We start from the raw sequence: 14,100 nt of genomic DNA, 5'->3' as shown, positions 1-14,100 counted from the left end.
AATAAAAGTTTGGGGCAGGAAATTCTAAATAACCTTAAGCAAGAGTCACCTCACTGACCTCCATCTCCTCAGTCATTCAAGGAGGATAATGGTACCTGCTCTGCCCATCTTGTTTAGTTCACGTGAGAGAGGATGTTCACAAAAGAACCTCGGAAAATCTAAAACTGCTGCATAGTTGTTGGATGTTATGCTTAGCGTTAACATTATAAAATACTTTCAAATTTCTCAGGACCCTAAGGGGGTAAGCTCTTCTTGTTATTCTTGGATTCTCAGTGAAATCATTATGAGAGTAAGATTACAAAAGGAACGAGGCTAATTTAGTACGAATGCAATGCTAGTCATTTTTCAGGCCGACATTTTTAGCAACAAGAGAAAGTAGGGCTCTCACCTGTCTGGCAAACAAAGGAGTCTATTCTGTACTTAGTCCGTATCAGATTATTCACAGAACGCCTTTGACTGTAAACGGGAGGTCTGGGACAAATCCCCCTGTAGGTCTGCAGGAGAACAAACTTCAAGAAGCTAAATCCTTTAAACATCGTCAGACTTGGCTCCTTCTGATTACAGCGAGGATATGCAAAACTAGCACAATGTCTTCTTGCCAAGTGAAATAATCAAGCAGAACACTACGTGGTCATGTTGGAAGTGACAGAAAACAAATTCAGGCCTATTGTAAGTCTTACTGATGACATGCTTCCTTTCCCACACAGCTCTCTGCATTTGGCCAGAAGGGGAGTCGGTGTCTGGCTCAAAAAACTTCATATAAAAACATTTCATAGGGGCTTCCCTGGTGGTGCTGTGGTTAAGAATCCACCTGACATGGGTTCGAGCCTTGGTCCGGGAAGATCCCACAGGCTGCGGAGCAACTAAGCCCATGTGTCACAACTACTGAGCTCTAGAGCCCGTAAGCCACAACTACTGAGCCCACGTGCCACAACTACTGAAGCCCACGTGCCTAGAGCCTGTGTTCTGCAACGCAAGGCCACTGCAATGAGCAGCCCACGCACTGCAATGAAGAGTAGCCCCTGCTCGCCGCAACTAAAGAAAGCCTGCGCGCAGCAACAAAGACCCAATGCATCCAAAAATAAATAAATAAATTAATTTTAAAAAATATTAAAAACCCCCCAAAAACAAAACATTCCACAGAACAACTAAACCTTACTCATGGAAAATTAGAAAACTAACATTTGACCAACTCCTTTTTAATATCCTAGCATTTTTATTCTTCATTTTAACCCAGCACTTTGGGTTATCTTGATTTCATAAACAGAGAAACTGAGGCTGAGAAAGGATAAATTTGCCAAAGCTAGGAAGTGGTGGAGTCAGGGCTGGAATGCGAGTCTGTCTTCGATGCCTCTGTGCTTTTTAAATTATATGGCTAATAAAAATTAAAATACTATATGGAATTGTTTTTCATCATTCTCCTTAAGATTCCAAGATTCCTTCTCAGTAAGGACTAATATCTAGTGGGAACTATACTATTAAAAAGAATCACATAAGAACAATGGACATTATTCTTACTATTCACTTTAAAGGGTAATGGACACTTCCGAGGCACTGCAAAGAAAATTGGCTGAAAATTAAAATGGGGAAGATTTTTAATACTTTGGAATAACTGTTTAAAAGTTAAATGCACATATTTAGTTACATCAAGTTAAATACTTGGGATTTTTGAAACCAACAATTTAGTCCAGACCACATGATTAATTTCCTTTTAAAAATCAACAATTTGGTATCACAGTTCACATCTGACATTCCTATTTTATTTTTACAATGATATTCAATACTTTGATTAGTAATTAAATATAATGGAGAAAAAATATTTCTTTCTTCTCCTGGGGCTTAAAGCAAGGTAAACACAATTTCTCATTCAAGAGGTACTTTTATGAAGTGAAACATATCTGGGATATTACTTAGAGTTAAAACACGAAAGTGCTCAGATCTTAAATCTGGCAAAGGTGGGAAGGAGTCTTATAGAACCTTAGAATTCAAATGAAATTAAACAAGTTGAATTATGATCTTGTCTGAAAAAAAAATTAAAACCATAGAAAACAAACAGGAATAGCCACCATTTATTATCCGAAAACTACAATATAAGCAGGTCTGTGGCAGACAGGGGCTTGCATTGGTGATATTTAGGCGTATACCTGGAAGCCGAAGGAGAAACTGTGGTAATTAGGCCTTCAGTTGGCATGCTGGGTCCAGCCATTCGCTCTCTTGACTTGATAATGGAAATACTAAGTAGATGATCTATTGCCTTATGTATTCTCAAATGAATTCTTTAAAAGACTCTGAATAGCCCATATACAGTGATTAACATTTTTCTCTTTGGAAAATGTTTTAACCACATTAAGTTAGGGGCAGTAACTCATTTGTGAGCACTTGAGAAAAAATCTTAGCAACTAGAATCCACACGAGTTCACTAAAAGTTTCTTTAAATCTCAGGGCCTCAGTTTTCTCCTCTATAAAAGGAAAGAGTTGGGCTAAACTTTTCTTTTAAATCAAAAACAAATTTTTAATTATGGTAAAAAACACATAACAAAATTTACCACCCTAACCATTTTTTTTTGTTTGTTTTTGCGGTACGTGGGCCTTTCACTGTTGTGGCCTCTCCCGTTGCGGAGCACAGGCTCCGGACGCGCAGGCTCATTGGCCATGGCTCACGGGCCCAGCCGGATCTTCCCCGACCGGGGCACGAACCCGTGTCCCCTGCATCGGCAGGCGGACTCTCAACCACTGCGCCACCAGGGAAGCCCCCATCCTAACCATTTTTAAGTGTACATTTCAGTAGTGTGAAGTATAGTCACACTGTTGTACAGAAGGTCTCCAGAACTTTTTCATTTTGCAAAACTGAAACTCCATACTCATTGAATAGCAACTCTCCATTTCCCCCTCCGCCAAGACCCTGGCAACCACCATTCAACTTTTTGTTTCCAGGAATTTGACTACTTTAGATACCTCATATAAGTGGAATCATAGTATTTGTTTTTTTGTTGGTTTGTTTCACTCAGTATAATCTCAAGGTTCATCCATGTTGTTACATGTGGCAAGACTTCCTTCTTTTTTAAGGCTGAATAATGCTCCATTGTATGTGTACACCACATTTTTTTCAATCCATTCGTCCACTGGTAGGCATGTGGCTTGATTCCTACTCTCGGCTATTGTGAATAATGCTGCAATGAACGTGGGTGTGCAAATATCTTTTTGAGATCCTGCTTTCAGTTCTTTTAGTTGTATACCCAGAAGTGGGATTGCTGGATCATATGGTAATTCTATTTTTTACTCTTTGAGAAATATCCATACTGTTTTCTATAGTAGCTACAGCATTTTGGCTTCCTACCTACAGTGCAAAATGGTTCTAAATACTCCACATCTTTGCTAACATTTGCTATGTTCTATTTTTTGATAGTGGCCATCTTAATGGGTATGAGGTGAGATCTTATTGTAGCTTTGATTTCTTTAATTACTTTAATCTTTATAAGTGATGTTGAGCATATCCTTATATGCTTGTTGTCCATTTGTATATCATCTTTGGAGGAATGTCTGTTTAAGTCCTTTGCCCACTTTTTAGTTGAGCTAATTTTTTAAGTTCCAAAATCCAATAAATTTTATAAAATTAAATGTCTTTCATCTTTGATAGGATTATTTTGGAGTGGTAGACCAAGCACAGTTAAACTTTAGCAAAGCATTTGATCAGGTGATGCATGATATCCTTATGGACAAAAGATGGAGGGCTAGATAATAATATCAATAGATGGTTTTGTACTTCACCACATGGCTGTACCCTAACAGTGATACTCAGCAAAACAACATCAAATTATAGAAGGCTGTCCTTGAGAGAACCTTCCTGTTCAACATTGTCATCAACTACTTGATGGTGATATGTTTATCAAATTTGAAAATGGCCTGAATCTAGGGAAGATACCTAATTGACTATAGAAATAAAATTTTAGAGATTCATACACAACAGGCTAAAATAATGACCCTTAAACCAACAGTTGAAATTTTACAAATAAATATGATAGCTTGGAATTAGGTTAAAGACCTTGCTTAGAGAAGTCCATGATTCAGCAAATCTACTAAATAATTTTGGAGGTAACCAAATTAAAGACAAATGAACAAACAAAAGAAGACTAATAAGTTTTAGTGAAGACTTGAAGGCTCAGTTGGACCCAACAACAGCATGATGAAATTGATCAAAAATTTTTCATAGATGGCATTATAGCAATGAAACACCCTTCATTGGCAGGACTGAGTCATGGTCAAGAATATCATGGTCCTCTTCTGGTCGGTTCTGGTTAAAAGACATCAAAAGTTTTCTACTCTAAGAGTCATGTTTTTAAGAAGGACTTTGAAGGAGCAGGAAACATCCAGAGGAGGAAGAGGATGGGGAAGGAAAGGTGGGAAGAGCTACATGCTCTTTAGACCAAAGAAAAAAATCGAAGAAGGATGCAATAGATGTCTTCACATTTGGATGAGAAATGACACAAGAGGTTAAAAACCAGATGTAGTAAATACACTTGTTCCTTACTAGGCTTCCCCCCCGCCCCCACCCCAGTTTGAATTAGTGGCTCACATTTTTAAAAAAAATTCAGGAGATTTCACATACGAGTTTTAGTTTCTGGCATACAAAGGCAGATTTTGAGCGGGGGGAGCCACCCCATAATCACTTTGGTGTAGAGAGATATCCCTGTCTCTGGAGGTCTCTGGCATGTTCAAGCAGAGGCTGGTTGACTTCTACGTTCCTCTCAAGATTCTCTGATCTTATAAACTGAGTTGACTGACATACCTTATTTAGACCCCTACTGAACTTCGGACTCTCTTACGAAGCAATTGTTTTCAAGCCAGTGATGAATATTTTCCCTGAGTGTCCTCTGGTCCAGTCTTAGTCCTTTTCTATCCAGCTCTATGCTGAGGCTGACCTCTATGTACAGGAGTAATGGACTCTGGCTTCCAGTTATGTCCAGCTGATAGGAGGCATTGGTATGATAAGAAGAACCCCAGGGCAAGAAGAGAGAGTAGGGTTGGTGTGTTCCGCATCCCTCCACCAAAGGCCACAGCACACACTGGACAGCCCTCTCTTCAGCCTCAGCTGTACTCTATGGGGAGGGGTAACCGATCATTCCCTTGATTCTCCAGGCCTAGAATGGTAATGCTTCTCACTCCTGCTAGCCCCAGGTCCTGTACCTCATTGGTTTACCCCAACTCTGCCAACACCTTTAAAAACAATCTCTTTATAAAATTCTTAAGTCTATTAGCCTGTGCCTTTTGTTTCCTGCCAGAATCTTGACTGATGCAAAGCCAATAACAACAATCATTGTGGTGTTATAGCAGAATTCTGTCACCAAAAGTCCAAGATGACGAGCAGCATTTCCTGTTGGCGTGGTACTGGGCCCGAAGGGTTAAGGGCTTCCAAAAGCTTATTACTAGAGTAGCTGACACACTGCGTAAATGACTCAATGCATACTGGGGACAATAAAAAAACTTTTGAGAGAAAATTATTTCCTGGTGAAAAATGTTTATAGAATATGACTCAGTTATAAGTTTTCGGTAACTATTGTTCTTTACTTTGTCGAAAATATATAAAGACTGGAGACCAAAGTACATCTTGAAAATCTCTGTAGCACAAAAATAACTCTTCCGGAAAACTTCAGACTATACAAAGCAGTACCCTATTCCTTCCTCCTACCTCCTCCCCCCCCTCCCCACCATCCAATTCACTGTAATGTTCAATTTTGGTTTGAAGAAATGGCTGAAAGACAAATTGCCTTACAACAGGTCTTCTGTGAAATATGGGAGAAGGCTGCTGACAGAGTGAGTTAAAAACTGCAATGTTCGCAATCTGGAAAGCATCTGCCTTGCCCCAAACTGTAAACCACCACGTTGGAGAAAATGGTTTGTGACAAAGCAGAACCCAGGGCGGGTGTTTGTAAGATTATGGGACAAGTCAGGGCTATTCAGGCACAGAACTGGGCAACGTGCCCTTTGGCAAACCGTTGCAAGGCAAGGACTTAAAAGGAAATACAAAAGCAACAGGCCAGGTATGAAAACTCCAAATTGAGCCAAATGGTTCACTACTTTCTTATCAATGGGTACTCTTCAGTGAAGCTGGTTTAGGTGTAAAAACAACACAGTAAGTCCCCTACATACGAACGTGTTCCGTTCTGAGAGCACGTTCGTAAGTCCAATTTGTACGTAAGTCCAACAAAGTTAGCTTAGGTACCGAACTAACACAATCGGCTATATAGTACCGTACTGTAATAGGTTTATAATACTTTTCACACAAATAATATATTAAAAACAAACACAGAAAATAAAGAGAACATTTTTAATCTTACAGCACAGTACCTTGAGAAGTACAGTAGCACAGTACAACAGCCGGCATCCAGGGGCTGGCATCGAGTGAACAGACAAGAAGAATTACTGACTGGAGGAGGGAGAGGAGGTGGGAGATGGTAGAGCTGAAGGATCGTCAGCAATAGGAGACGGAGGGCAAGCTGCAAGTTCACTCACGCCTGACGCTGATGGAACGTGAGTTTGCATCTTTGAAAGTTCGCAACCTGAAGGTTCGTATGTAAGGGACTTAGATTCTACTGCTGTTTGGAAGTTCTAGTTGTTTGGTAGATGGAGAAACCTTTAATTAGAGGTGAATCGGACATGCTGGCCTGGCTAGTGGAAGAACTGTGGCTCAGGACTTATCTAGAGTGAAATAAAGGGCCAAGGTTTGAATATGAAAACATGAATGTAATCAAGGTTCCGCCTCCCCATACAATTCAAGAAAGAAACAAATGGGGGATCTCAATTAGCTGGGGAGACAGACAGAATATAAGCTATGTGGTAGAATACGGACAAGGGCAAATGGCTAGGTCATTGCAAAAGGAGCTCCCAAAGAAACATATTTCCCACAGTTCTCCACTCAGGGCTGCACAGAAAAGCAATGATAAGGGCTACAGTGAAGCTGTGAAGCTGGGAGTTGTGCCTAGGTGCCAGCTGGAAAGACCAGAGGCAAATGTTTCTTTTTCAACTTTGTTTCCACCCAGCCCACAGTATTTGGCTTGGAAGGTGGCCACAGTGACTAGAGGTGAGAGCGTAGTGAATGAAGGTTTGCAGGCAGGATCTCACAGAAGATGGCCAACTCTGAGGACTGGGGACCTGGGGCTGCCAGGAAGGGAGGAGATCTAGGGCTTAATGGGAAAAGGACAAACGCTGTGAGGCCTGGGTGGAGCTGCCGGGGGACCTAGTCCCTATCAGGCTGAGGCTAAGTAGAGCACCCTGGGGTCTCAGAGTAGATGTCTTGTGGCTGGGGGCTCCATTCCTGCATCTGTGCAGCTTCAGATAAGAAAATCAAAGACCTAGAGAGCTCATAAGGATCAAAGGGAAGAGGAAAATTATAAAGGAATGTTTATTCCTCTGAATAAGCTAGAATGTGTCCTTTAAGTAGTTGTAGCATGGTGGACAGAGGCTGGACCTTGAGTCCCGTGGATCTGATCTTGGCTTTAGTAAAAATAACATTGACTCAGTTTCTCCATCAGTAAAATGGAGGAGATACCTTTAACATGTGGTTATTATGAGGGTTAACTCAGCACATTTTATTGAGCATCAGCTAAGTCGTAGGCCAGATGCTGCTGTAAAGAACTTAGCACAGTGTTCAACCAACAGCAGACATCATGGCACAAACAGAAAAGCACATAACAGCACACATTAACGCTGGGAACTGTAAGACAGTGCTTAATGTGATTTGTATTCTTTTTCATCTGATTCTTCCGCTAGATTGTAAGCTACACGAGGGCGTGGCTTGTTAGCAAAATCTGAAGTGTAGTAGAAGTTCAACACATATTGGTTTTAGTAAGTGAATGAATAAATAATAACCATTCTAATTGCTGGATGCCTGGGATAGGAAAGAAAAAACAGGGAATATGAGAGGTCAAGTCTGGCTCAAACTATCTTTTGTTCTTTAGCTTTTCCCAGGCACTGCCTGGGCACACGCACACAGCCCTCGCTGAGCCAATTCCCAGAATTCACAGCAGACATACTTGGTTGTGTTTAATTTTATGTTCTGTCTTAGAGTAAAAGTTCACAGATAAAACAATCTGGGGCAGACTGTTCTCAAGTGCCTTTATTCTAGAAAGTACAACAAATGCTCACATTCTGCATTTAATTAGGTCTATACTTCTTTTAGCCTTACTTAGTTGAAATGAAAACAAAAGATATCAGTAGGAAAATGAGAAACCCCGTGGAGATTTTGAAACCTCCTTAACTTTGACTTAACAAAGAATGCAGGAACATTCCCATGAGACTCCATCCCATTTGAGAGGAAGGAGGAAAATAACTCATTTCAGATATGCCCCACAGCTTACACCTCATTATAAGATGCAAACTTATCCTATCTCTATCAATCTATTTATCATCTATCAATCCATCCATCTACCTACCTACTTGTATACATAAACACACAAATACTCACACACATATATAAATCATAGAATTTACAAGACTGGCTATAGCTCTGAGTCCTGGGTCTACTTCTTATTAACCATGCGGCCTTGGACAAGTTATTTAACCTATGTCTCATTTTCCTCTTCTTGGGTAGAATAAAACTCAACTCATACAGTTATAGAACTATTATATATGAGACAATGCATAAAAAACTCTTCGCATAGTGGTTTTTTGTAAGCACTCAGTAAATGTTAACTGTTGTTTAATATTGTTATTCTATAGTCTAAATTGTATAATTTATACAGTATATACAATATGCTATATTCTATAGTCTAAATTGTATAATTCTTATTCAGTCTCAGCGTTCCCCAAACCTGGCACTACTGGCGTTCTGGGCTGGATAATTCTTTGTGAGGGCTGTTCCGTGCACTCTGGGATGTTTAGCAGCATCCCTGGCCTCTACACGATAGATGCCAGTAGCATCCCCCAACCCCACCCAGCTGCGATGACCAAAATATCTCTAGATATTGCCAAATGCACCCTGGAAGGCAAAACTTTCCCTGTTTGAGAACCACTGGTACAGAACAAACAGCAGTGAGTGGCCCTAGGGATAGGAGACTTGGTTTCTGTTAACTAACTTGTGTTCTTGGGTCAGTCCTACCACTTCCCTGGGCCTTGGTTGTCTCATATGTTAAAGTAGGGCAGGAAATTCCTGCTTTATCTTTTATGATTTTTGTAAGGATGAAATGGGAAAAAAATCAAACGCTCTAATGAAATGTTATAAAAGTAGGATTCTACGGGCTTCCCTGGTGGCGCAGTGGTTGAGAGTCCGCCTGCCGATGCAGGGGACGTGGGTTCGTGCCCCGGTCTGGGAGGATCCCACGTGCCGCGGAGCCACTGGGCCCGTGAGCCGTGGCCGCTGAGCCTGCGTGTCCAGAGCCTGTGCTCCACAACGGGAGAGGCCACAGCAGTGAGAGGCCCATGTACCACAAAAAAAAAAAAAAAAGTAGGATTCTAGTATGATTATTTTGTTAGAGGTGGGCTATGAAGGGGCAATTACAAGAAAGCTTGCCTTGGAGCAACAGTTGATGCCGACCTGCTCTCTTTATTTCATACCCTGGGGAGCCGCTGGCCTCTCAGCAGCTTCTTATTGATCACATGTCAAGGATTCCCTGTTCCTTTAATGGATGTATTTGTGGTTTGGCCTGAAGAATTCAAAAGGAACTGTTTTCTTTCCAAATGAAATGAAAATTTCTTTTTAAAAAAAGTATTATTGTAAGTGGTGAAAACTGGCTTGTTATCTGCAGATTTAACTTTCATCTAAATTTATCCCTCATATGACTAGAATTAACCAGTCCTCAGAATTATGCAGATTGATATTCAAAAAGAAATATCTTAGGGTTTCCAACATCACTGTACTGATTAATACAATAATAATATACTGAACAATACTACGATGGAATTCTTCATCAGCAAGGGAACATGTTTAGTTGTTGTATCATGTTACGGGACTCAGTATACTGAAATCCAGAGGTTGACCCTATTGTCACTCTTTTATTTATTTCTGAAAAATCTTTAAATGGGGAACAGCAGAGTGTCTGGGGAAAGAGTGCAAGCTTTGAGTTTGGTCAGAGCTATGTGCAAGTAGACGAGGGTTCAAGGTCCAATCCCATGAGTTGTCTCATTTAGACTAGTCCTTTAACCCTTCTGAACCTTGGTGGAATATGTTAATAACATCTATCCCATAGCGTGGTGATGAGTTTTAAATGGAGATGAAGATGTAAAGTACAAAGCACCGTGCAGGCACATGGTAGGTAATATAGGTGGTCGTTTTTTCTGTGTCCACAGTCTGAAAGACTGTTCAAGGGTTTCTTTCATCTTTTGGAGAGTGTGTTTGTCTGACTGCTTTAGGAACACCGTTGAAATGGAAAGCAATACATTTTTTAGGTATCATTTCGAATGTTGACTTAAACTAATTGTAATAAAGCTTGAATCTGATTATCAACAAATCTTCCAGTTTATGAGCAAATTATCTCCCTACTCCTTTATTTTTATATTATTTTTAAAAATTGTTTTCAAGCATAGTTGATTTACAATGTGTTAATTTCTGCTCTATAGCAAAGTGACTCGGATATACATATCTTGGTATACATTCTTTTTCATAGGGTATTGAATATAGTTCCCGATGCTACAGAGTAGGACCTTGTTGTTTATCCAACCCTATGTATACTAGTTTGCATCTGCTAATCCCAAACTCCCAGTTCTTCCCTCCCCCCTCCCCCTCCCCCCGGCAACCACAAGTATGTTCCCTGTGTCTGATTATCTCCCTACTTCTGACGAGGATTATAGTTGGAAATTAAGGGTCAGAAGTCACCTAAAGGACAACGGTGTTCACCCAGAGTCGAGTAAACAATGTGTTTCTTCCTTAAAATAATTCATTTGGTTTCCTTAAGGACATACATCAGTCTCCCGAGATAGCACAGTGAAGTAGCAGGAAGATGAGTTTGGAGTCAGACTAGCGGGGTGACTCTGTTGCTCTCTGAGCCTCTGTTTCTTCCTTGGCAGCATAAAGTTAAGAATACCTGTCACAACGTGAGGCTATTCTTAACCCTCTTAACCCCCTTATCGTAAATAAAGCCTCTGAAACTCTAAGAATGACGCCTGGCACATGGGAGATGCTCAGTAAGTATTGCTTTTATACCTGGCTCTCTTGCAAATCTTCACACTTACCTGGTGTAGGAGAAGGGATGAGGCAACTAAGTAAATGATTATAAATCTACATTTTATTTTATTCCTTTCCTATTAATTAATTTCCTATTAATATAGCATGTGGGAAAAGTCATAAATTTTAGGTGCAAACCATTTAAAAAATACAGGATAATTTGCTTTGATGTTTCCAATGGTGGCTCTGGAAGAGTTAACTTCATAATTTGTTCTTTATGCTGCATATGAAGGCATTTTAAAGGCCAGCGACACAAAAAGGGTCTGCTTACCTCTTTCTCAAACTGAGTATGTTTAACCATTTATAAAATCATTTTGCAGGAAAAGATACCGTGGTAACAGGTAACATGTAAGAATGAAACTGTAGTATAATAGTTTCCCAAATTTTTATCACTAAGGGTTCTTTTAATATTTTTATTACTTTTTCCCAATGACCTCTGTAGTATGTTTTAGCTTCCTCTTCTTTACTCCACAGCATTTGTGCTAACTTCTACTATATCACACACACTGCATTGCGATTGTAACATGAATCGTATTTTCTTCCTTTTTCACACTCCTGACTCCATAGTGGGCTCAAACAATATTTGCTAAACTGAGAGTAAGCATTCCTCTATATGTGAAGACTACATACTAATTATAATAAATTCCTCTTTATATATTGACTATATAATAGTTACATTAGAAAATATTTATTAAACATTTATTATCTTCCAGACATTGTAGAGTTTTCCAGATATCAACTCATTTATTCTCTCAATAAACCCTGGATGTATATCATTATTAGCTCCATTTTACTTGGTGTGGCTTTCCTGTGACATCCTGACTCTCCCACTATGCCTGGGAAACCCAGGTGACATTATCAGTAGAACTAGGATAAGGAAGTTGAATCAGTTCCAAAAAAGTCTGAGACTCCAGGTATCAGCAGCATTTCCATTCTCTTTCTCCTACCTTCCAAACATTTTCTAGAAAAAGGAACAAACTGATTCAGAAACTTCATTTTCTTTCTATACTTCTGCAGTATAAAAGGATGAGACGAAGGACACAGTTTATCCACAGGTTGCCTTGGATCACTGAGTAATGGCTATAGATTCATCCTCCCTTGTGGGTGTTCTCAAGGACACAGGGAAAACAATTCTCTTTCTGCTTCCAATACACCTGTTGTGCTAAAAAAGGTACACCTGGACACAGACCATCGTGGGTAACACACTTCACTACATGAATGATGGTGATAAGAGAGAGACGGTGCCTGTTATACTCACTAACACAATGGCTGCAGGGATAAAAGCAGTTTCCTCCTTGAGAGTGTGCTTTGGTACCCTAAAACGTGTTTTATGTCAAAGCAGCAAGGTTTATCTATCCTAGAAACAGACGGAGATCAAACAAACACTATCAATCTCCTTTGCCCCCTCACACGATTCTCCTAAGGGAAGGGGCATGGAGTGCAGATCTTTTAAAGTGACTGAATCCTTTAAAGGCAATGACGGTATTTACCACATGCTGGGATGTCGCACAGGTCAGACTTATAGTTTTCATCCAAGGTGAAGCACCAGGGAGCTTCCTTCTGATTCCCTGGGTTGCGGCAGTAGGAGTGCCCTCCGTTCAGCTCTGGGAAGCGGAGGGCGGTGAAGGTGTGTGTGTGTGGGTACTGGGAATTCCACGGCTGGCACTGGCGCCCTGATTTGGTCACACTGACAGTTCCCCGGTAGTCCACACCTGTGCTGTTATAGCACTTGTGATCTGAAAAACACAGAAGAAGAGCCCAAACTGTGAGAGAGAAGCAGAGGAGGTGCTGGAGCTCCCGGCCAGCAGTTTCTGGAGGGAGGACGTGCAATTACCCTCACGGCCGAGGCTTCCCTGATGGGACACAGAGCGGGCCTTGCAGTGACATTCCTGGGAGGATTTACAGCTTATGCTTCAGGAAGAGAACCAGTCCTCCACAAGTATTTTTGATATTGAACACAGAAAAGAATCAGAACCGGGGTGGGACCTGGGGGCACTGGAGTCATTTCCTAGTGAATGGTGCAGGGACTGTTTCTTCCATTTCTGCACATGAGTCCTGTACTAAAGAATCTAGTTCTCAGAAAGTGTTAGTTAGTGGCAGGGCACTATGGGTTTCTGACAGGGGTTAGGGCCATTGCCATGCCAGTGCACATGGGAAATGCACAGAAAAAGTCTTTTGTTTCATGGAGAAGAGACGAAGGAGGATGGAGGTAAGCCTCCATATACATATTTTTTTAATTGTGGTGCAATGCACATATCATACAATTTACCATTAGTGCATTTAGAACATTCAAAATATTGTGCAACCTTCACCTCTATCTCATCCTAGAACACTTATATTATCCCCCAAAGAAACTCTATGCTCCTTAAGCAGTCACTGCCCACTCTCCCCTTCCCCCGGCCCCTGGCAACCATTAATCTGCTTTCTATCTCTATGGAGTTGTCTACTATGGATATCTCATATGAATGGACTCATACAATGGTGTCTGGCTTCTTTCTATGACAGTATCTTCAAGGTTCATGCCATGTTGTACCATGTAACAGGATTTTACTCCTTTTCATGGATGAATAATATTTCATTATGTGGATATACCACAATGTATTTATCTACTCTCCTACTGATGGACATTTGGGCTGTTTCCACCTTTTAGCTGTGGTGAATAGAGCTGTCATGAACCTTTCCGTACAAGTTTTTGTTTGAACACCTGTTTTCAATTCTTTCGGGTATATAGCCAGGAGTGGCATTGCTGGGACGTATGGTAATTCTATTTTTAAGTTATTAAGGAACCAGAAACCATATTTTAAAATTATCATCCTCATGCAACTTCTTGAAGATAGGCACTGCCTCTAATCCCCCGCTGAATGCTCAGCCCCACACAGTATTTGGCCCATTGGAAGGTAATCTGACTATCAACACGAATCATCACTAGGGATCAAGATCCAGTT

General features: G+C 40.6%; 1 protein-coding gene across 1 annotated transcript in view; it reads right to left on the bottom strand.

The window, feature by feature from the left end:
- The window catches only part of ROR1 (receptor tyrosine kinase like orphan receptor 1), a 169,563-nt gene that overhangs the window by 19,300 nt on the left and 136,163 nt on the right, over window positions 1–14,100 (bottom strand). The window contains exon 7 of the mRNA XM_065885120.1: window positions 12,646–12,891. Coding sequence (XP_065741192.1) covers window positions 12,646–12,891 — 246 coding nt within the window. The remainder of the gene's footprint in view (window positions 1–12,645; window positions 12,892–14,100) is intronic.

Source organism: Phocoena phocoena, chromosome 1 (genome assembly GCF_963924675.1).
Source record: "Phocoena phocoena chromosome 1, mPhoPho1.1, whole genome shotgun sequence".
Lineage (NCBI taxonomy): Eukaryota > Metazoa > Chordata > Mammalia > Artiodactyla > Phocoenidae > Phocoena > Phocoena phocoena.
Note: the sequence above shows the minus strand (reverse complement) of the source record. Positions and strands in the feature narration are given on the sequence as shown.